General features: G+C 45.3%; 1 protein-coding gene across 2 annotated transcripts in view; it reads right to left on the reverse strand.

Annotated features, from left to right (window-relative positions):
- The window catches only part of Mcph1 (microcephalin 1), a 218,627-nt gene that overhangs the window by 18,201 nt on the left and 177,875 nt on the right, over positions 1–22,551 (reverse strand). For both annotated transcript variants that reach the window (XM_020181602.2, XM_074055297.1), the window contains one exon: positions 3,835–4,072. In XM_020181602.2, coding sequence (XP_020037191.2) covers positions 3,835–4,072 — 238 coding nt within the window. The remainder of the gene's footprint in view (positions 1–3,834; positions 4,073–22,551) is intronic.

Here is a 22,551-nt window from a genome sequence, read left to right on the forward strand (position 1 = left end):
GCCCAGACAATAAAAGGGCGCCTGAGACTGGAAATGGTCCTGTGAGAAAGGCCAAACCTGCCTTGTGTGATAATACCAGGAGGCAGTGACAGCAAGGACAGCAATGACCACAGCTCTATATCACAGCCAAGACTGGCAGGCCCAGAGCTCCACCAGGCTTGCATTCCCTCCCAGCCAAGGTCCTCAGACACCAGGGTCTTTATTTCTCAGTCTGTAAAGTGGGAGCACATGTCATGCCCCTGCTGGGGGGAAATCCAACAATTAGAAACTGCTTTCAAATGCCACATGCAGCATAGATAGCAGGTAAAGGTAACATTTTAGTTCCTAGTGCCAGGAACCTGATTTTTGTTTTCCTGTTTACTTTCGTACTTATTTAAGTACCCACAAGTATGTTCTTGCTCAAAATCCCCATTTCTCCTTCTGGCTGAATGATTCACTGAGAATCTTGGCCCAAGCACAGCGCTGTTTGTTTCAGGGAAAATGGGCTCCAGGGACTGACGGGGGAACATAACCATGACCTCGCTGTAAGGCAGCGTGGCATATATGCTATTTTCTGTGGAGCAAATGAGTAAGACAGGGCTTCAATTGCTAATGTTGAGCCCTTGTGGTGACTTCGTGTGCTCACCCCTCGTTCTACACCAGTAACATGCAGTGGCGGGGAGGGCAGGCTGCTTGAATGCTTAAGGGTCACTCACACCCGAGGTCAGAAGAAATTCCTACAAGTAGACTAATCACTGATTTTTTTTCATGCTCGTGATTGTTGGGTGGCTGTTTTGGGAGCAGGGAGAAAGGCTTATCTCATGGGTCACAGTGCTAGGATGTCAGAGGTCCTGCAGAAAGACCGCTTTGGTGCCCACTTTTCTATTTCCGCAAAAGGAACCTTTCAGAGGTCTCAAACAAAACCCATAAACTGTAGGAATAAACATGAAACTATCCACGCCCCCCCCCCAAAAAAAAAAAAGCCAAACAAAAATTATCCCCAAGCCCTGGAATTTTCATTTTGACAGTCATTTATAAACCTGGAAGTGGATACAGTGAGCTACATTTAAGACTTTGAAGTACTTTATCCAACTACTCTTAAGACTCCCAGGGGCCCAGCTTCACATGGCTACTATTATTCTAGTTGGAATAAATTTAACTTGTAAATGTTGAGTATTGCCTTTCATAACTTATCACAAAGTAACAATTTTTCTTTCAAATTGATACTTTAAAACAGTTTGATATATTCCTAATTTTAATCTTACCCCACTTTGAGAATAAAATATTCTCTAGAGAAATGTCTATTAAGGATAGTGGGAGGAAAAAAGTCTTTAAAGGACACACATTGCTCTGTCAAAGTGTCAGGAGTTGACAGTTCTATGCACCCTGGGACACAGGACAACACCAACCCCTACCTGCTGCTCTGCACTCTCCCGGGCTGTCTCCTCTGATGGCCACAGGAAGAAAGCAGGGTGAGGTCTAAGCCAGCGGCAGAGCCTGGGTTAGGCAGGAAAGGCAGGCCTCTGGTACATTTTGTAGGGATGCGTGTGTGTGAACGCACACACACAAACAACTCCTCCGGCATTTGCACACAGCTGGAGCTACTGGATTGTGATTCAATTCAGAAAGAGAAAACACCAGCTAACATGTATTTGAAAAATAAATGGTCCAGGCTAGAGGACCCAGCGTGTTCGGGGGTTGCCCATGAGCCAGGGGGGCCCATCTGACAGCGGCAAGGGCAGCAGCATACACAATACCCGGATGCTGCCAAGGGCACATGCAGGTGGTGTAATCAATGACAAATCAGAAACAGGACGTCAATTAGAGAGAGGAAAGAAACAGAGACTGGGGTCTGCAAGCCCACCCGGCAGGCAAAGCATGTGTGAAAGGGCCTTGTGCAGATTAAGCCTGCGGGTGAGCAGGTGGACGTCCACCTCCTAAAACCCCACCAGCAAGAGGGCAGCCCTGTAAAACATCTGGAAGCAGCAAGCAGGCGGCTGGACGGAGTGTGACTCCCACATGAGAGTGCAGGAGCAACAGGAAGCCGGCCACAGTCACCCAACCTGGAAATAACAGCAGCACAGACCCGGCTGGAGCCTCCGCAGGCACACAGTTCCCGAACTTTGCAAAGATTAGCTGTTGATACAGGTTGTTGATATCATATGCACAGTTCCGTTAGCCAAAAGGGACATTTTGAAAAGACAATTCTGGTCTGCAGTTGGTGTCATTTTGATACATAACTTTTCTAAAAAACAAGAACCTCTGCTTCAGAACATAGGATGTTTGAAGGTTATATTCTGAAAAGAGTAAACAGCCCCTTGGCTTTTGGACTATTGCTAGAGAGGAGGTTTTTTTTTTTCTTTTTTTTTTTTCCCTGAAGTTAGTTTCTGGGAAAAAAGATAATTGCTCTGTACCAGACAGTAAAAAAATTACTCTTGATTGCCATACTTTTAAAAATGTATCAGGATGATCATCAATCACTGCAAAGATTTTCATGAAATGTATGTGGTTCTGAATGAATGTAACTTGGACAAACATGGTATCTAGTTATCTATTAAAGGATAATGTCTACAATGCATGAGAAAAGCCAGAAGTTTGGGATTTAGAGACAAGTAGGAAACACACGGAAGGGAGAATGATTTAGGGAGGCAAGAGGGGAGGGAGAGAGAGAGGGAGGGAGGGAATAGGAAAGAGGGAGGGAGGGAATAGGAAAGAGGGAGGGAGGAAAGCAGATCTGAGGAAGCCAGGTAAGGTTCTTGGCCACAGGTTCTGATACTGGAGTAATCCATTGCTAGGGCTGAACTGTGTCCCAATTCCTTGTGTTCAAGACCCAACCCCTGTATTTCAGAATGTGACTGTACTCAGTGATGTGGCCTTCGAAGATGTGATTAAGTTAAAATAAGGGCACTAGTGTGAACTCTAACTCATTCTCACTCTTGTAAGAAGAGGAAATGTGGACGTACAGAGACACCAGGGGGCAATGAGTACAGAGGGAAGACCATGGAAATACACTGGGAGAAAACACCATCAGCAAGCACAGGAGGGAGGCCTCAGGCACCCATGTTGCCACCTAATCCTGGACTTCCCACCTCTAGAACAGTGAGAGAAAACGACTGCCCACTGTTAAGTTGTTTAGTCTGTGGTGCTTAGTCTTAACCAATTAATACATGTGTCACAACGTCATAGAGGAAGAAGTACAGCTTATCCCCAAAGCCCAGCCCTAAGCTGATCCCACCACGTGTGACTCCATCACAGGATGGGTGAGTTCCCCACAAAGGCTGCAGTTCCAGCCCATGCATGTTCACCTCGGTGGCCTGGCTGCACAATTTGCTCTGTGAGCCTCCTGGAAGTAGCATTATAGGCCAAGCCTACCTGTCACCATAATGCAGGTGAACAGTCTCTTAAGGTCTACATCTCACCAGTTTCTTCTCCCCAGGATCTCACTCAGAGCATGGCACAGGTGCACAAGGAACCAAAGCCAGACCTGACCACCATGGTCACGTTGTGCTCATTGCTGGAAGATTTTGTATAGCAGTGGGTGACCAGGTTTTCCACACACCCTGGGGTAGGGAAGTAGGTAAAGCCATGTGACTCCTTTTCTGTGTTCACTATACCTCAGCCAATGTGGGGGGGCAGGGGTCATCCATGACAGTCACATGACTGTCACAGCAGATGTGTGGGCCTGAGACATCACCCCAATGCACCAGGGGCATGGCACTGTATGTCCCTCTCTTGAAACCTGCCCTGACTACTGGGACCACAAAACAGTGTCTCTCTAGTGAGCTTCTGATGGCTACATGAGCTTCCCCGTCCATCTGTCCCTTCCTGTTGGATTCCTACCACCTCGATTCCTACCTAAGACCCATTTTTCTGACAGATACTTGATGGTCGCTTTCTTCTTTCCACCGTAGGGTCCAATGACAATGCTGGCCTGGTGAAGGGCTGGGCTGACTCGGCCACCGGACAGGAGGATCAGTTTGCACAGCTTGGCCATTGGTGGGCTGCTGGCTGGTGTGATGAACATCATCGGCTGATCAGCAAAGAGGGTTCCCTGGTACTGCCCAGTGGACAAGTGTCGCTCAAGTCGGCAGACCTGTGGGGAAGACAGGAGAGTCACACAGGCATCGACCACCTCATTTATGGAGAACAGGTTAACTTGTGCTGCTCACTTCCTTTCTTGAGAAAAGAATAGACTCAGGGTAGGATTGCTGTGTTAGACACTTTCTGCTGCTTTGACGAAATGCTGAGAGAAACAAGTTAAGGGAGGAAGGATTTATTTTGGCCCATGGTTCCTGCGGTTTCAGACTGTGGTCGCTCGTCCTCATCACTATGGGCTTGTGGTGAGGCACAGAGTCATGGCAGAGAAGATATGGGGGAGCAAAGCTGCTCACCTGGTGATGTCTGGGAAGCAGAGAGCACAGGGAGAAGGGTCAGGGGACAAGATAAACCTTTCCAAGTCATGCACTCAGTGACCTACTTCCTCCAACCAGGCCCCGCATCCCGACAACTGTTCAGCTATGAACTCCTTCATCCACCGATGAAGTTAGCATCCTCATGATCCAGTCACCTCAATAGTCTCACCAGCTGGGGATCAAGCCTTAACACAGGACCCTTTTTTGGGTGACACTTGCTAGGCAAACTGCTAACAGTTGCCCATTCCTGGATGGATTTTAAATTATGAGAACTCAAGAAGATAATGACAAAAAAAAAAATCGACATTTTCCAAAGTAGCTGGAATTTTATTCTAAAGTGAATAAAACTCCCAAGAAAACAAATTTGTATGTAAAAAAAATGGCTTTGCCTTTGAGTTATTATAAATGTTAAAGCAAAGTATTGAAAAGCAATCAACTGTTCAATAGGTTGGTAGTTACATCCTATAAATCCTGCTTAAGTAGCTTGGGTAACTTGTGTTGGTGAAGGGAGGTCACAAATGCCCTCGTTCTACAAATGCCATCACACTCAGATGGTGCCATTCAATCCAAGGTGCTCAAGGGCTCTTTGGCAAATAACTTCGACAGGATCTAAGCAATACTGCAGATCCAGCTCCACAGTTTAGGTGGGTAAAGGGACAGTGAGGTAATACATAAGAGGTTGAACCTAAGCATAGTGGGTCTTGGGAACAGGTGTCTAGGGGACGTTTCAATGAGGTATTATGAAAAGGTTTCAAGTGTTTCCTAGACAGTTGGAAGCACTGGAGGGACAGGGAAGCAAAATGGCAATACCCTTTAGGCTAAGAAATTTGTGGTCATCTGGTTGACCCATGGGACAATGGGAAGGTCTGTTATCCTAAACACACATTTTATTATGTAACAAACTGATGAAAACTTGTTTTAAGAGTAAATACCCTCAGAGATGTTGAGGATGATCTGTTTTGAATATTTTAACCTGCTCTTATAGTATCTGAGATCACTGGCTCAGAGAGGTTGGTAGTTTTGATGTGAGGAATAAGGCAAAAAGGATAAATAGGTCCTTCTTAGAAAAGTGCAAGCCTGGGTGGGGGTGTGGGGGAGCCCTCTGTCAGAGGGCAGCAGAAGAGCCCTGTGGCTAGAAAAGAGTAAGTTCCTTCTGTTCTTTCACTTGGTTCTCATATTCCTGTTTTTGGCTGTGGGACTCTTCTCATCCCCCACTTATTTTACAACATAATATTGGGAATTTAACAGCTTTCATATGACTGGCAAATGACGCAGGGTGCTAACAATGGAGCAAATCTACCTGTGTGACAACTGCAGTACACAGTACTTCACCATGCCAATATCCCTGTGAGCTAGGTAGGAGAAAGGGTCACTAATTTAGCTTTGGAGTTGAAGAGACTGAGCTGGAGCAGGTCAAAAGATTTGCCTTGGCTAAGTGGTGAGTGAAGCTACAAGGAAGAAATCAAGGTCACTAATGTCCCTTATCTTGGGGAATCACCAGACCACACTGCACTGAAACAGAGACTCAAGGAAGAATATCCTGGACCTAGACACACATTTAAAACATTAATTATAAAAGTGATTGACAACTGAAACAATACTGAGGGACATAAAAAAAAAAGTGACTCTCCCTATGTTCAGTACTGTTTCTGTTACTCCAGTCAACGCGGGTTCTTTTCTTCTTTAATGGCAGGCAAGCAGGCAGCATGGACTTTTTTGGAGGTGCTAACCTCAGCTAACACATGGCATAGCCATGTTCAAGACTGGGCCCCCTGCAGCCCAGTGGAAGCCTCCAGGTTGGTCCAAGCCAATCAAGGTGATCTCATTTCCCTTGCAAATGATGTGACCCTGGGTGGGATTCTGGGGGAATTTTTTCTCACTGTTATAAATCAATGCATAAGCAAAAATACCTCTTTTTTATTCTGGACACTGTCACCTCTACATGGGATATGTGGAATTACTGAGGCCTTGGGACATGCTGACAATGGCTGACTGGGAATATGACCACTCGAAATCCTGAATGACATTTCTTAGTCACTGGATTGACCAAACAGGGGATGAGCCTTTTTTGTCCTTTTTAGGTCAGAAAACAAATTTTTAAGCTACTTTTTATTGAGTCGTTTGTTTCTAGAAGCCTAAAGTGTCTGAATAATACAGTTTTCATATCCCCACCACTATAAGGGATAACCACTGTTAAGAATTTGCTGTATATTTAAAATGCTTACACAGTGAGTACACATGCACACTTATGATACACTTTTTCTTAACTAAAAATGGGATCAAGTCTCTTATCTTGCTATTTGTATAAGCAGTAAGCAATCTGGTTTTTAAGTCAGTAAAAGGGAAGTAAACCTTTCAAATATTTAGAATGGGACTTCAGTAGCTAATTTCTGTGGTTCATTGTCGTTTCCTCACTCACATTTGCTGAGCACTTATGTCTGCCATGCACTGGAAGAGAATAATGATGACTAGGACAGGGTCCCTGACTTTAGTTTATAATATAAAAGTCAACAAATTAAAATTCTCCCTCTCATCTATTTGTTCAGCAGAGTATTACAAAAATCTGGTTCTTAATTCAAAACAACTGAGACTGCATGAGCACTGATTTTCCAAACCTAAGTAACAGAATTTCTGGGGCAGCCTACTCTAGGACTTTTGGGCGTTTACTGTGTGAGTATGCTCCTGGTGAATACAAGGACATACATGTACGAGGAGCTCATTGACATAGAAACTATGATGATTGGCACATTTCACTTGAAAAACAACAGGATATACAATTCTGCTTATTATTTAGCTTTAGTGAAGCCCTTCCAGTACCGGAAGCCCTTACGAACAGGATGCTTGCCCAGGGCTCCCTGAGGACAGAAGCCCTGATTCATTATCTCAGCCCCTAGAACTTTCATCATGTCACAGGTCCTCAGTGATGGGTGAAATCGTCTAAAAGCACAATTACCAATGCAGGCTTGCACTTGGAGACATTCCCTGCCTTTAAAGGCACACGGGACAAAAGTGCCTGGCTGCTGCTGGCTGTCATCTTGCCTCAGATCTTGGCTTCTTCATTTTCCTCCTAGTAATATATTATTTTTCCCCCAACTCCGTTGGTACATTTTAAGGTAGTTGAGAGTTATAAGGCTGCAAACTATACAAAAGATTAATTGAGCAGCTGACAAAGAGTGCTGGGTTCACCAGAGGGAGCTTGCTTGCTGTGTCACTCTGGCCTCACCCTTGGTGCTTATGTGTCACTTCCAGATGTAGGAGAAAAGCTCAAATTCTGAAGTGAACTTACATTGATTATATTCATTGCCTTTCCCATCGTCTTTGTCACAGCAATTCATGGCAACGAATCAGACTTCAATTCCATTGCAGACAATTATACACACATAAACATGAGAAAAAGGGGTGTGAGCCAGGTACACAGGTATCACAGAAGGGAGGAGATGGGGACACATGTGGATCAGTGAGCATATGGCTGGGTGGCCATGGTGGTGCATTGTTCATGCTGTCACCTGAACAAGGACCTCAGTCATGGCCAGGCTTATCCATGCTAACATATGAGTTTCTAGTTAAAAATGGTGAAAGCATAAAAGGAGAAAGCTAAAATGGCAGCTCTCATACAGATCCAGCAAGAATATTTATGGTGCTCAAAGGATAATGTGAAGGTCACTTTTGTAGATTAGATATTGAGATGATTAGAAAATTGGCTCTTTTATGAGGTTGGGGGGATAGAAATTCCTCCCACCACACAAAACTCATTTCCTGCTACAGACAAGAGTTATCTGCCCGGCTAGCAGGTCTTTACAATCATGGGGTCATAAATCAGCTTTAAGGCATGGAAAGCTAGAACCACACGTGGGAAGGATGTGCAGTCTAAGAAAGCATGGCTTTCCAATAGAGCACGTTTGCCTCCCGACAGAACCTGGGTGTCTCCTCAGGAGTCATGGAGGAAAAGGGCATCTAAAACAAACAGGACAGGGGAGTTGTTAGGGTGAATTCTGGGCAGAGCTCAGCAGCTCCTGCTGTTCTCTGCAGGTGGGGACATAAAGCAATCTTCCATATATATATCTATGCATTTATGGCTATGGGTAAGTTTCAGCTTTGCTTTGGAAAATGCTGCCTGCGTTTGCATTTATCTTCTCAGAGAAGCTACTGATTGACCAGGGGTTAGCTGGGCCCTTGAAATCCATTTACTTAGAAGCAAGTGCCAGCAGACTCTGTGGTTGACAAAGCTAAGCAGAACATAGTTCCCCATGCTTCTGGATTTTAGCCAGTGAGCTGGTCTCTTCCAGGTAGAGCTCACCTGCAGAATCTCTCTGGCTCACTAACACTCTGCACAGCCCCTGTAGTGAGCCATATGTGGACGAGGAGGAACAGATCTTTACAGAATTCTTGTAGCAAAATCCTACAGCAGAAAGGCTGAGGATTGTGAGGTACCTGAGATCACGCGCCAGTCAGGGTAGTGTCTTTGAATTGAAGGTGGTCATGCCCATCAAATGAAAAAATATCGTACTTCTTAATTGTAAGACGCACAGTTTAACAATAACGTATGGGTGTGTCTACAGTGTGGGAGGGTTGAGGGTGTCACTAGATTCTTTCTTTGAGTGCCACAGAAAACATTGGTAGGAACCATAATCAGTAAGTCTAAGATTTTAAATATGGAAGACTTGAAACCTTCCTAACTGGTAAGAAGCTGGTTTGAGTATAGCTGGGTGGTTTTTAGTAAATTCCCAGAGCTGTGAGATTATCAGGACAAGCAACTTATAACTTCCTCTGGGGTAAATGTTTCTGATCCCACAATCTGGTGCGTTTCATTGGTAACTTTATTTAATCCCATAGCCTGGGGCTGGCTCTACTTTCCCTCTCAAATCCCAAATGCACTCTGCCCTGTTGAGCTTGCCACCCTGTCCCTAAATATGCCACATAATTCTTTGATGTGAGTGGGCCTTGGTTTTTTCAATTCTCCTGCTTAGGATGGTTATGCTAAACTAATAGAACTGTATATGAAAAGTGTTGATTTTACTGTATGTTAATTAAAAAGTGAAAAATAAAAATAAGAATTATGCTTTTTCAGTTTCACACCTGTCCATATCCCATTTTCCCCTTCAAGGATAGTCTAAGTATTCTCTCATTTTGTGGGAGCCCTTTCTGAGGGGCTTGCCCCTCAAATCCCACCCACCTGACAACAGCTCCACTTACCTGACACTCAGCAGGTGCCACTGGTTCAAGCTATGAGCTAATGTCCTGGTCATACAGAAAGCAGAACCCTAGTAGCCCATACAGGTAACCGAGGGTGGGGAGAGATGACTTTGAGTGAACCAGGTGGAAAAAGGCAGGACAAGTGGAGGACACAGTGGTATCCCTTACCAGAAAACAGCCTGTTCAAGCAGGAGGGGAGGTGCTATGATGTTTTTCTTTCTTTTAATAATAAAAAAGGTTAAAATAGTTAAAATAATTGAAAATTTCCACGATCAGCAGAGGTGGCTCTTCTCCCATCTACATAGTGAGGGGATTCAAGGCAGAACGAGAAAGCAAATTCACCAGGAATCCGGTAATGTTATCTCTTCCTGTGAGTGCTTGTAGAAAGATGCAGCTATTGAAGTTTGAAGGTTTCCAATAAATAACAGATCTTCTTTCTCCCACACTCAATACCAACTGGGCAAGAAATATTGATGTCAGTCACATGGAGACTTGACTCACTTCCATTACTCATAAAGCTGCCTGCAGATTTGGGCCTTTCACCTAACGGTCATGTGAATTTTGGCTCACGTCAGGCTCTGCCTTTTGGCCACACAGACACCCTTAATGCAATGGTCCATTTCTAGACTCTCTCTGTCCTTCTCAGAGGCTGCCACACCTGCCTGGTCTCCATCTCCAACAACATGTCATTTCTCACATGTAACCATGGCCCTGCTTCCTACCACACAGAGGACAGGGAGGTCTTACAGAGACATTTCACGGACTCCCATGGACCCAGCACCCACACAACCTGCATCCCCCTAGCTGCTGAAATGGACTGTCCACGTGGAAAGCTGATCACCTCGCCGGGCATGACTGCATCCCTCTTGCCTACTCGTGGACTGTCAACACCAGTTCTTCCTCCTCGGCCTGATCACCAAACTCATGCTATCTTCACTTCAGCAAATAACAAAAACATTCTTATTTCTCTCCATCCAAAACAATCCCTTCCCACCTCTCTGCTGCCTTTGCCAGATACTGCCCTGTCTCTATTTCTCTGCATCTCTTTGTAGCAAATCCCCTCGAAAGAGAGGCCCACACTCTCTGCTCCCACCCCCTTCTAAACTCTGTGTGGCCTTGTTTTCATATGACCTTGAAACTGCCTTGTCACTGCCATAGTCACCCTCAAGTTACTGCAGACCACAGGTGATGGTCAGTCCTCAACTCACAGTATTGGACACTGTGGAGCCCTCCCTCCTCATTGAGTCATTGTCTCCATTCAACACTCCCCGAATTTTCTTTCTACTTCACCAGCCGCTTCTTCTTGTCTCGTTGTTTCTCTTCCTTCTGACTTCTTATGCTGGAGTCCTGCAGGATTGACCTTGGTCCTTTTCTCTTTCTGCTCTTTTCCCTTGGTGACCCCATCTGATCATAGGGCTTTAAATAGCCTCTGTATACTGTTGACTCCAACATCTTACCTCCAGCTCAGACCTCTTCCCAGAGTCTCACGCCCAGCTACTTTTGTGCCATTCCACTTGGGGGTCTAACACACCCCTCCAACCTATTCATGATGTCCCCTCCTTTTCTCCCTATGGTCTGCTTTGCCTTCAGCCTTCTCCACCTCAATTTCAGAGAATACCATTCTTTCAGGTGCCTAGGTCGAGCCCCTAAGGGCAGCCCTGATGCCTCACTTTCTCTCATGCATCTCATCCTACCAAAAAGGGGTCTTTATGGTCTTTGGCCATCTTTATCACCAAAATACACACAGACTAGGATTCTTCACTGCTGTGCACACAACTCCAAGCACAGCTACGCCACTGCTAGCCTGGTGTCCCTTCTAAACTTCTCCCACCAAAGATTCTGCTCAACAAAGTGGGAATTTTAGAAGCCTAAGTCACATCACGTAATTTCTGTTCACCCTGGCCTTTCGCCTCTTGGAGCTTCCACCCTACCTCTGCCTCCTCTTGCATTCCATTCTCACCTGGTTCCTTATTGTTCCTGGGACACACGGGGCACAAGTCTGCCTTGAGCTCCTGCATGGACTTCCCTCTCTGCCTGGGCTGTCCCTCTGTCACATCCACAAGGCTCATTCACACTTCCAGTCTTTACTCAGCTGTCACCTTCTCTGCAAGGCCTGCCCGGCATACCCACTGAGAAGGTCCAGACTGAATACAGCAGCCCCCCCACCCCCACCCCAAACCTGATCTGCTTTCCTTCTGCTGTAAGTTTCACCACTTTCTAACAAAACATATCATTTATTTTATGTTATGTTTCTCTTCCTAGGAACCAAGGGCAGGAATCATTTTTGCTTTGTTTAATGATATACTGCTAGCACCTACATCAGAGCCAGGATGCAGTCAGTGCTCCATTATATTTGTTGAATTAATGAGTTTATTGGGTAGCTATAGAGTATTGTGCACAGGAGGCCTGGGATTCTAGTGATTAAGTTGGAAGCACAACTTAATCCTGAGGGAAGAACAGGGCAGCAGTTGATAAAAGGAATTTTGAAAAGGACAGGACCTCTGGAAGAGAATTACACAGTTGGCCTTCTGCCAACCTGAAGGAGGAGTTAGAATTGGAAAGCACCGAGCAGAGGCACAGTGAGTTGTGGGTGGAGGCAGGTGGTCAGATGAGCAGAAGCCCAGGCAGGAGAGGGCTGAGCAGAGGCCGGCCTGGCACAGGCTGCATAGGGCATGCTGACTGGATCTTCCACTGGTGGTGCCAGAGGAGGGTGAGGGTCCAGGAAGGCTGAACAGAGAGTGACAGGACAAGACCATGCTCTGACCAGGTGGATGAGAATCTGGATTAGCAGAGGTAGTGGACAAAGGATATTTATCTTACTAATATCTTTTGCAATAAATTGGTAAGTATAAGTAAAGTCTCTGAGTTCTGAAGCATTCTGGCAAGTTGTTAAACCTTAGGAAGGGGAAGGCCTATAAATTAGGCCAGAAGTCAGAGAGACTGGAGACCTGGGCCTGGTGATTGAAATGAGGCCAGTTGTGTGGGACCCAGCCCCTAATTTGTGGGTTCTGAAGCAAATACCAGTCTGGCAGTATCAGAACTGAATTGAACTATCAGACACCTATCTGGTATCTGCAGAGAATGGCAGAACTGTTTGGTGTGGACATCCCTTCATGTTCAGTGTCAAAAGTCTGTGTGTGTGAGAAAAGCAGGAGGAACAGTTCTGCAGGCAGCTCACTGCTCAACAACAGGGTCTGGGGCTCATCTGAACAGAGGTGACAACAGCCACTGGAGGATGGATTGTTCCTTGCTTAATCTGCTATTCAAAAGATCCAAATCAGAATTCTTTAATTTGAAATATTGTTAATGAAGCACTCTCTGAAAGAGCTAGAAAGGAGCCAGGCGTGGTGGCTCATGCCTGTAATCCTAGCTACTTAGGAGGCAGAGAGCAGGAGGACCACAGTTTGAAGCTAGCTCACGCAAATAGTTCTTAAGACCCTATCTTGAAAAAACTCTTCACAAAAAGGGCTGATGGAGTGGCTCAAGGTGTAGGCAGTGAGTTCAAACCCCAGTACCAAAAAAACCCTCAAAAAAAACAAAACCAAAAAAAACTAGAAGGGAGTTTTTCTGTTAAAAAAAGAAATCCTTAGACTTGGGGGAAATGGTGTAAAGATCCATACGATTTTCCCAGGGGGTCTGAAGGTGATTCTGCCCTCTGACCTTGGAGATGCATGGCTACAGGTGAGCAGGTTTTTCTCATCAGACACCGGTGTCTGGTAGAGTAACTTCTGAAGACACATTTCTCAAAGCTGCCCACACTAAGAATGGGATGTTCTAGCCCAGCTTCTCCACTTTGCTGATCAAAACCTAGAGCACACCAAAGCCTAGAGAAGCTAGGCATGAGGCCACAGAGTGGATAAAGACTAGTGTGTCCCAACCCAGAATCTCTGTTGTTCCCACCCCATATTCCTATATCCTGAGGGGCTGGACACTGTGTGTGGTGCAGAAAACCCCCTACCAGGGGGTTAAAACAAGGGCACCCTCCCTCCAATCCCAGTTCTGTGACCCACAGTGCAGCCCTGGATTTGTGAGCTTCCTGCAGTGAGATGGCAGGTGCTGCTGGATGGGCACAAACACACAGGGCAATGCAGGCAGGCACTTCAGGTCGTTGGAGGGAGGATGAGGAGGACAGTTATATAGGATCTGGACTTTGTTTTCCTTTATCGGCTATCATGTTGGCCTTTGTATAAGGATTCTTAAAAGGTATACATTTATATCTTCTCTCTCTCTCTCTCTCTCTCACACACACACACACACACACACACACACACATACACACACTCTTAACTCCCCAGAGGTACCCTGTACTTCCTTGAGAGCACTTGAAGTCAACTGAGAAATGCACGGAGTCCACTTGCTAGCCTGGCTCTCTCCCTGCAGAGGGATCCATGATTTACCAAGGCATGGACGGCCACCTTTGTTCCACATATTTCTCAGTAGCTTCATCTCTGTGGACAAGGTGGCTCCCTCCCCTGTCTTTGCCCGTGGCTTCTGTGACATGCACCTTCCTTTTCTTCACAGTCCTTGCCTGTCTGATCCTCCTTCCCCGATGCCCGTGGATGCTGGGAACTCCTCATAGCCTTCTACCCTCTTCACTCTGCCCAGCTAGAGTCTACTGCTCCCAACCTCCTGCTTGGCACACCATCTTTTCCCAGATTCCCTCTGCCCCTGGGGCTCCAGTCCAGTGTCTGCCTGGCTCTTGCTCTGGTTGACTTACACTCAACCCATCAAAGCTTCACTAGTGCTCTTCATCTTCAACCCTGATCCTGGTTTCTAGTAGTCAACAGGTATTAAGTGCCTACTGTGTACTAGGCACTTCTATGTACTTCGTATGAATTAGCTCATTTAATTCCGTTAAAGAATTAAAAAAGAGCTAGCGTTGTTAGTTCAATTTAGAGAGGCGGTTAACCTGTACAAGGTCACAGGAGATGGCTATTTTCTCAAGCCTGAGCTCTGCGGATGGGTGGAAAGGGCCTCTGTCTCCATCCTAGTAGCGACTCAGCCCCACACCATCTGCATCTAGTTAAGAAAACTGGATGCAGGGAACATTTAACAGGCTGATGACGGGAGAGGAGAGCACGTCAAAGCAAGGAGACTCCGAAGGTCAGTACAGACGGTGCAAATGACTGAGAGAATCTTTATGTTCTTGGCAGTAAAGACCTCAGACAAAAACATGTGTTGTCAAGCCTGGGAGTACAGCTTATATAATCTGCCTTGCTTTTAACACTGCAATGTTTTAGAATGTTTCAGAGACAAAAATTGAGGGAAATTCCAAAGAACTTATTCAGAAGAAACAAGTAGAGTGAGGGTAGAGGACAGGGTATAGGAGAGTAATGCCTGACTGCGGCTGTCAGTATGAGGTGACCTGGCAGTATGTAGGTGGCCTCACTTTGATAAGGGAACTCCCAGTAAAAACAGAGTCTGTGGTGTGGATGAGATGAAAGGCTGGCCAGGTGAGAAGGAGCTCACTCTCCTGAGACCCTGTCCTCAAATTCTTGCTTCATGCAAAAGGTAAAATAAAGTGCACACAGAGGATAACTGCTGGCTCAGCTTTTCCAAAAAGTTACATACAAATGACATTTTCTGTTTTCTATAATGGATGATCAGCTAAGAAAAGGCAGAGGCTGAATTCTACTTAGACAACCAAAGTCAGAACTCAATGGGTGCCAAACCGAGTTTTTTTTAAAGCGTCATTTGAGTTTTAAAGGCTACATAAGTGATGGGAACATAGCTGTCTTGGGAATCCATAAATAACTTTTCAAAAAGTCATAAATCTGGATTTCATGCCTCATAGTTTTCAACAACTGCAAGAGGGATGTCAAAACTTGAACCCAGTAGTTCTTCCTCCCTGCAGTGTTGGGCTGCTCTGGCCTTTTCCATACACTGTGGTGATAACAACATGGACTGCTCTGCAACGCTTGGCTCAGAATCACCTTTCATTGCTCTTAATTGTCACTTTTTCAAAAATCATGATAAAATACATGTGGAAGTCACACACTGGTTTTACTGAATCTTTTATATGGTCCTTTAAAAATACTGGCACATGTCCATTGTGTAGTGAAAGCTGGGAGTTCTAAGCAAAATTTTGGAAAGACCACACCCCAACAACCTGACAGTGTTTTGTGGGTCATTATCTTTCAGAGAAGCATTCTTAGTCTTACGTTAGAATTGCCTGGGAAGCTGTTAAAATACTGCTGCAAGCGCCTACCATATACCGATTAAGTCAGAACACATGGCATGAGGCCTGAGCTCTGGTAACGTCTGAAGCTCCCCAGCTGAGTCTCATGGGATGCGCAGGCTGAGAAAGGATTGTAAATTCATGCTACTGTATTCATCCGCGAGTTTAAAAGGTGCCAGCAACATGGACCCTGATGCCAGATGTGCTGATTCAATTAAAGGAGGTGTGGTTGGAGTAGCTGGTATTTCCAAGATCTCCCCAGGTGATTCTGAGACAGAAGTACTGAATTAGAACTCCAAAGGCTCAGAAGAGCAAGCAAAACAGACCTGTACACAGGCCCATTTACAGTTCTAACAGCCAGTGACTGTTAGAACTAAGTACTTTATTAAGTGGGCACTATTTCGTTACCCATTTATGACAGAATAAAATAAGCCCCCCATCTTAAAAAAGCTTGAAAGGTGAGGAAAAGTTCATGAAAACAAATAGTTCATCCAAATACAATTTCAGTCCTAAAATAAATTAGTCATGCCAGTAAAGGACTAGCTTTCTTTTATATAAATATAGCTCTACATTTCTCACTGTGTTATTCTTTCTAGATTATCTTTAGGTTAGTAATCTATAAGCATCTGTAACACCTAGGCCAGCCCTGCTGCCCCCATCAGGTGAGTCCTGCCTGGTGGGGCCTGGGGTCATACTGGCTGTGCTCAGTCTCTCAAGGCTCAGGCAGGCCTTGAGCTGTTTGTGCACCTGGTATGGAGGTCAGTGCCTGCTCATCCTTCCTGGTTTGCCCTCCAATTCTACCAAGGTTCGAGCCCTGCAAGACTCCAGCTCACTTTGCTCACCTGAGTCATGGCCACTCCTTACTTCCTGGGGGTCAAACAAGACCAGGATTTCAGATGGTTGTTCTGGCCTCTGCATCTGTACCACATTCTTGGGGAGACCTGGTTGTTTGTTGCCAAGTGCATGCTGGGCCCAGTGGGGAGGAAAGATATATTTCCTCTGCTGTTGCTAGGTTCAGGGCTAGCTATGTCATATCTATGACAAAAGGCAGATTAACAAGACAAAAGAAGACAGATGTACTTACTGTAAGTCTTACGTGGTATGGGAGCCTTTGTTAGGAAATGCTCACTTACAGAAACAGGGAAACTCCTACTACATGTGATGGAGTGTGAGCTGTCCAGCAGAAGTGGGAATGGGCAAAGATGATGTATGATCTCATGGTAATAAACTGGCCAGTTGTTCAGATCCTTCTCCGTGTCCTGTCTCTGCAGAAATGAGGACACTTCCTCTAGAGGGTCTTATGAGAGAAGTGCAAGGGGCAGTGGGAATGATCTTCTTGCTTCTACGGTTTTCTGGAATGCCAACCTTCCACACTTTTGGGCAGTTTGTTCTGAACCCTACTATTTTCTTGGGTTTCCAGCCCTTACTTTGCTTTGGTCACAACACTTATGTGCACTCTACTGTCTCCTGATCAGCACAGTGCTGGTGTCCATGGAAGGAGGTGACAGGGAGTGGTGCATACTCATGTCCCCTCCCTTTAGTTGACAGCACTGGCTGCAGGACCTAGGGAAGACTACTCTAACTAGGGCAGGGACCTTGTTTAACAGAAAGTGACCACACACCTTCTATAAGTCAGGTTTTCAGTGTGTGTGTGTGTGTGTGTGTGTGTGGTGGGGACTGAATGCAGGGTCTTGCACTTGCTAAGCAAGTACTCTACTACTGAACTACATCCCCAAATGTAGGTCAGGATTTTTTTTAATGAAGCATTTGTTTATGGCCATATTTTGGTTTAACATTTATAAAATGCAACAGTGACCTGCTGTGATTTCTTAGGTTTGAAATGGGATGAATTACATTTCATTTCTACAGAAGCTTTTTCCCTTTCCTTTTGAGTCAGTAGATGTTTTAGCTATTTCATTCTGTGTACAAGTAAATTTAAAGAACTTTATCATTTCAAGATTTGAAGAACTTGTGTTTCCTAATGTTTATAATCAGGTACATTTCCAAAGCAAAAGAAAAGCATTCTCTAGGATCTAGCAGTAACTGGATGCCTGTAAGAGCCATAAAACCAATTGAACATTAAAAGACTTGCTTACAAATTTTATTATCTAAACAAAACTTTCAAATCTGGATTTATTTTTCTAAAGCAAATTAACTTAAAAATTTATGAAAATAATTTCTGTAATTCCCAAAGCTTAATAAAATTCCATCTCTTACTTCCTTCAAATGAAGGCACAGGCCAGTGGCCACGACTCTCATCTCTGCCCACTGTCCAAGCTTGGCAGGCAGAACTGTGTTGAATTTGTCCTCGTCCCCTCAGAGTCCAGCCACTCAAAGCATGTCATATTGTTCTGAGACTGGAGGTGCTGTGTGAGTAAGGATCAGTGCTGTTGCTCATTTCCATGATTTACTGGCTGCTGAGTCTTTGGTCAGAAACACAACCTCTGAGCCCTCACACTTTTCCATGATCTGCCTCTTGGGGCGTTTGGGGAATTCATCCAAGTGTGAGGCAGGGTGAAGAGGGTCTTGGGTGGCCATCACGAATTCCTGAGGCAGCAGGGACACTGGAGGAGGAGAGAATGGGCAGCCAGCAAGCTCTTTGGGGGAAAGGCCCTATTTGGACATCATCATTTGGGAAAAGACATAAAAACTACCCAAGCTGTGGGTGATCACACCCGACTTTGGAGACTCAGCAGAACAGGAACCAAGCGTCAGGAGCTTGGCTCTCCTGGACCTCTTCTCACTAGCAGCTGTGAGGCAGGAACAACGAGCCATGGTGACATCAGGATGAGAAGGCATAAGCGGCCCGTGAAGTGACATAAGGTATGGTCAGTGGTCAGCATCATCTAGTCGTTAGTTCTTCATCTATAAATAAAGGGAATGTCCTGGATAATTTCCTAATTTTCTTTTCATTTAAATATTTTTGATTCTTTGGTTCTTTCTCTCTACTTCTTAATACTTTGCAACTCAATTTGCTCCCAGATAACCTCAAAAACTTCCATTGCACTTCTCTTTGTAATTCTTTTCTTTCTCTCTTTTTAAGTTGTACTGGGGTTTGAACTCAGGGCCTTCTTCCCCTTTCTTGTCAGGCATTCTACTACTTGAGCCATGCCCCCAGCCCTTTTTGCTTTAGTTATTGTTTCAACAAGGGTCTCATATTCATGCCTGGACTGTAATTCTTCTATTTATGCTTCCCATGTAGCTGAGATGACAGGGGGGGACAACTATACCCAACTATTGCTTGAGATGAGGTCTCATGAACTATTTGTCTGAGCTGGTCTCAAACTGAGATCCTCCCAATCTCCATCCCCCACGTAGCTAGGATTACAGGCATGCACCAATGTGCCTGGCTTTCCCTTGATAATTCTAAGAAGCTTTGTCTATATTACAAAATTATGCTGGAGAGTGTGACATTCGCTCTCACATTCCATTGCATTTTAACCCAAACAAGCAAAGAGTCCAAAGGTTTATCAGCAACCACTGGCCACTGCACTTCAATCTGAACCATTTCCTCCTCTCTCTCAAAGTCTTTTCCACTGGTGGGAAATGGGTGAGCCAGTGGAAAAGCACATGTGCTGGCTTCCCTGGGCTGGGACCAGGGCTCTGCAGAGTGACAAGGTAGAGGATCAATGAAACTCTGGAACACCACTTCACTGTGGACAGCTACCACTATGAAGGCTTGAAACAGCAGCGACAGGGCAGGCCAGGGCCAGGCTCAGCACAAACACCTCAAGCTTTCAAACCTGTTTCCCGCCCACCCGAGAGGATGGAGAACCAAAGGAAACAAGAAACCAGTGCAAGGGACCTTGCTAAAGCTGACTGTCACTACAAGGCATGTGTACACACACACAAATAAAATAACTAGTTGACTTGTAGTCTTATAAATGTTGCTATTTTTTGCCAAATTATTTTAAAAACTGATACATACATCAAGCATTATTAAAAAGCACATTTAAAGACATGGAAATCAGGTACTTTGGTAAACTTACTTTTTACTATAACACAGAGTATTATTACACGGAACATGACCCAGGTGAGTGCACACGGCCAGCACTGGCTTTACAGCTACAGTGAGTTACTAAGCCCCGGCCTGCATCTCTTCTTTTTTAAGTTTGTTTTTCACATAGAGTCTTGGGCTAACTTTGCAGGTGATTGTGTGTACACACATGGATATACACACAGGCACACACTCAGGCACATATGCACACCCACTCAAATACATTTAAAATTTTTTTCTATTTCAAGACCATTCTTATTTAGGCCAGACTGTATTTAGTTTATTGCATCTCTTAAAATAGTCCTAACGGAATAACATCTGAAAACACAAAACATGTTTGAGAGAATGGTGAGAGGTCAGGCCCAGGAACAGAGCTGAAAAGAATAAAATATGCAGAGCCGGGCCAAGCGGTGACTAACAGGGAAGGAGATAAGATCTGTCTACAAATACCTGGAGGTGTAAACAACAAGGAAAGCGACAAACCAAACCAGGACAACAAAGCTGACCAGGGATTGCTGCGCAAGCGGAGAGGAAGTGACCTGTGGGGCGGGACCCTTCCCCACTCCCTCACAGGCATTCTTCCTGGGCCCGTGGACTCTTTAAGTGCCAAAAGTGGACTCCCTCAGGTTTTCCTGGCACTGGTGTAGCTCAGTGGTCAAATGGGCACTTGTGTGGCTGCCACCTCCATTGGGACTTAGGTGTACTTCCGTCTGCTGTCACTTCGTTGCCTGCCTTTAGTTTATTGCCATGGAGAGACTCATCAAACATGGCTGGCATGTGTCTGTCTTGCTCCAAAACCTGCCAGTGAGGAATGAGGCCCATTGCTTGGCCTACAAGGCCCTCTACCATCGACCCCCTGCACTCCCCATCCTAACCAGAGGCCATTCTCAGACCTTCCGCTTAAAGACACTGGTTGTCCCAAACTATCCACTATCCTTCCAGTCGGATTCAAAGACTTATGGGGCAGGGTGAGCCCTGTGGAGGCAGGCTGCTGGCATTTGGGCAGAAGGGAAGGAAAGGTGAATGCAAGGTAGCCAGTGGGGAGGGAGGGCAGGTTTGGGAGAGGACTTGAATCCTGTGCTCAAGAGTTTGAACTTGAACCTGCAGACAAGGGAAATCACTAGAAATTCAAAAGCAGAGTACAATTTGATGAGATCTGTCTTCCAGACACACATTTTTCGAAGACAACCGAGTGCAGGGAGGGGACATGCAAGAAAATGTGGCTGCCAGGCTGCACCCCACACTCAAGGCACAAAGGCGCACTAGGCTATCCTCTGTACGCTGTAGACCGGTGACACCTGTTCACAGGGGCCCCACTTGCTCCCTCCGGGGGCGCTCATCTTTATTTTCTACCTTCTCTACCTTGTGGTAGCCTTGTTATCTGTCTCTACAAGGTAGAGTTTAGCACCTAGGAACTGCTCACTAGCCCATCCCCAACCTGGGCGGGTGTGTGTCCAGCAGTTGCAGGTAATGGTTCCTGAAAGCTTCACCTTGGCAAGACACTTACAGTTATGAAAGGAGCCCACAGGTGTCTGTTGGAGGCACCAGATCTTCAGCTAATGGCCTGTACCATTTCTTGATTTACCTTATTGTCTCTGGTATCTGTTTATCTATGTAAAAAATGGTTAAAAAAACCTACAGAGCTCCTTTTACTTCACAGCTATATTGCTTTGTTCAGTGCTACCTGGTCAGTGAACCAGAACACTACTAGAAGTAGTCATTTACCATGAAGCCCCATCACAGTGTAGCCTCTGGCCAGTCCAGGAACGAAAGATGTGTTCTCATAGGTGCATGCTGGAGACGGGAACAGCGTGAGGTGAAACAGGCTCCCTGCCTGGGCCCCAGCAAAGACATCGTGGCACGGAGAGAGTGGGCCGGGAGAAGGGCCTGCACTCCATCCACAAGGGTGGGCGATCGAAAATGTCCTGAAAGAAGCAGGCCTTACACATCCAGAAGAGGCAGTGTTGCTTCTGGGAGGAATGCCAGTTACATCCTGAACTTGCTGAGCAGAGGGGTGGGGATGCCAGGCAGAGTCTTCAGCACGTGAGAGACCCTTATGCCCCTGCACCTTACCTCCACTGTACTGTGGTCCCCTCCTGGGCTCTTCACCATGTTCTACTGGAATGAGAGCCTGGCTTGTTAGGATACTTGCAAGATTTTAAACTACTGGATTGTGCCAGTATTTAGAGTAGCATCTTGGCCTAATTTTTCAGAAAAGGAAAAGTTCCAACCTAAAGATTTCTGTCTAAACTAACTCAGCTCCACACATCAGCTTTCTAATGCTTCAAACTGTTAACTAGCCTGTGGTTATAAAAGCTTACTCTATTGATCACTTAGTAGCAGTAAAACATAAAGCAATAAAGCACAATACTTGTTGCCTTTCTATTAATCTCCAATACGATCCCCCTGACTCATGGTTACTTTTGAAATGGTAACTCATTGAGGCAAATTATTGTTTTATTTTGTTTTTCTTCATTTTATATGCAGGTAATTACAAAAATGCACACACACATGCTTAAGGAGAGAATTTTAATCTTGATAGCTGACTTTAAAAATGTGTATAATCTCTCACTGAATCTCTGTGTAATTTCCTACCCCCACCTGACACATTACTTTCAATAAAAAAAAAAAAATGAAGATACAAAGTAAATCAGGGGAAAACTACCAGAGCCTATTTCCATCAACAGATGACTCAGCCAGCACCTGAGAATTTGTTGTACTTGTGTGTTCTGAGGTTCGGAACTTCCTGCTTCAATGAAATACCAAACAAGTTGTGTTTCCTTCACAAATAA

Source organism: Castor canadensis, chromosome 14 (genome assembly GCF_047511655.1).
Source record: "Castor canadensis chromosome 14, mCasCan1.hap1v2, whole genome shotgun sequence".
Lineage (NCBI taxonomy): Eukaryota > Metazoa > Chordata > Mammalia > Rodentia > Castoridae > Castor > Castor canadensis.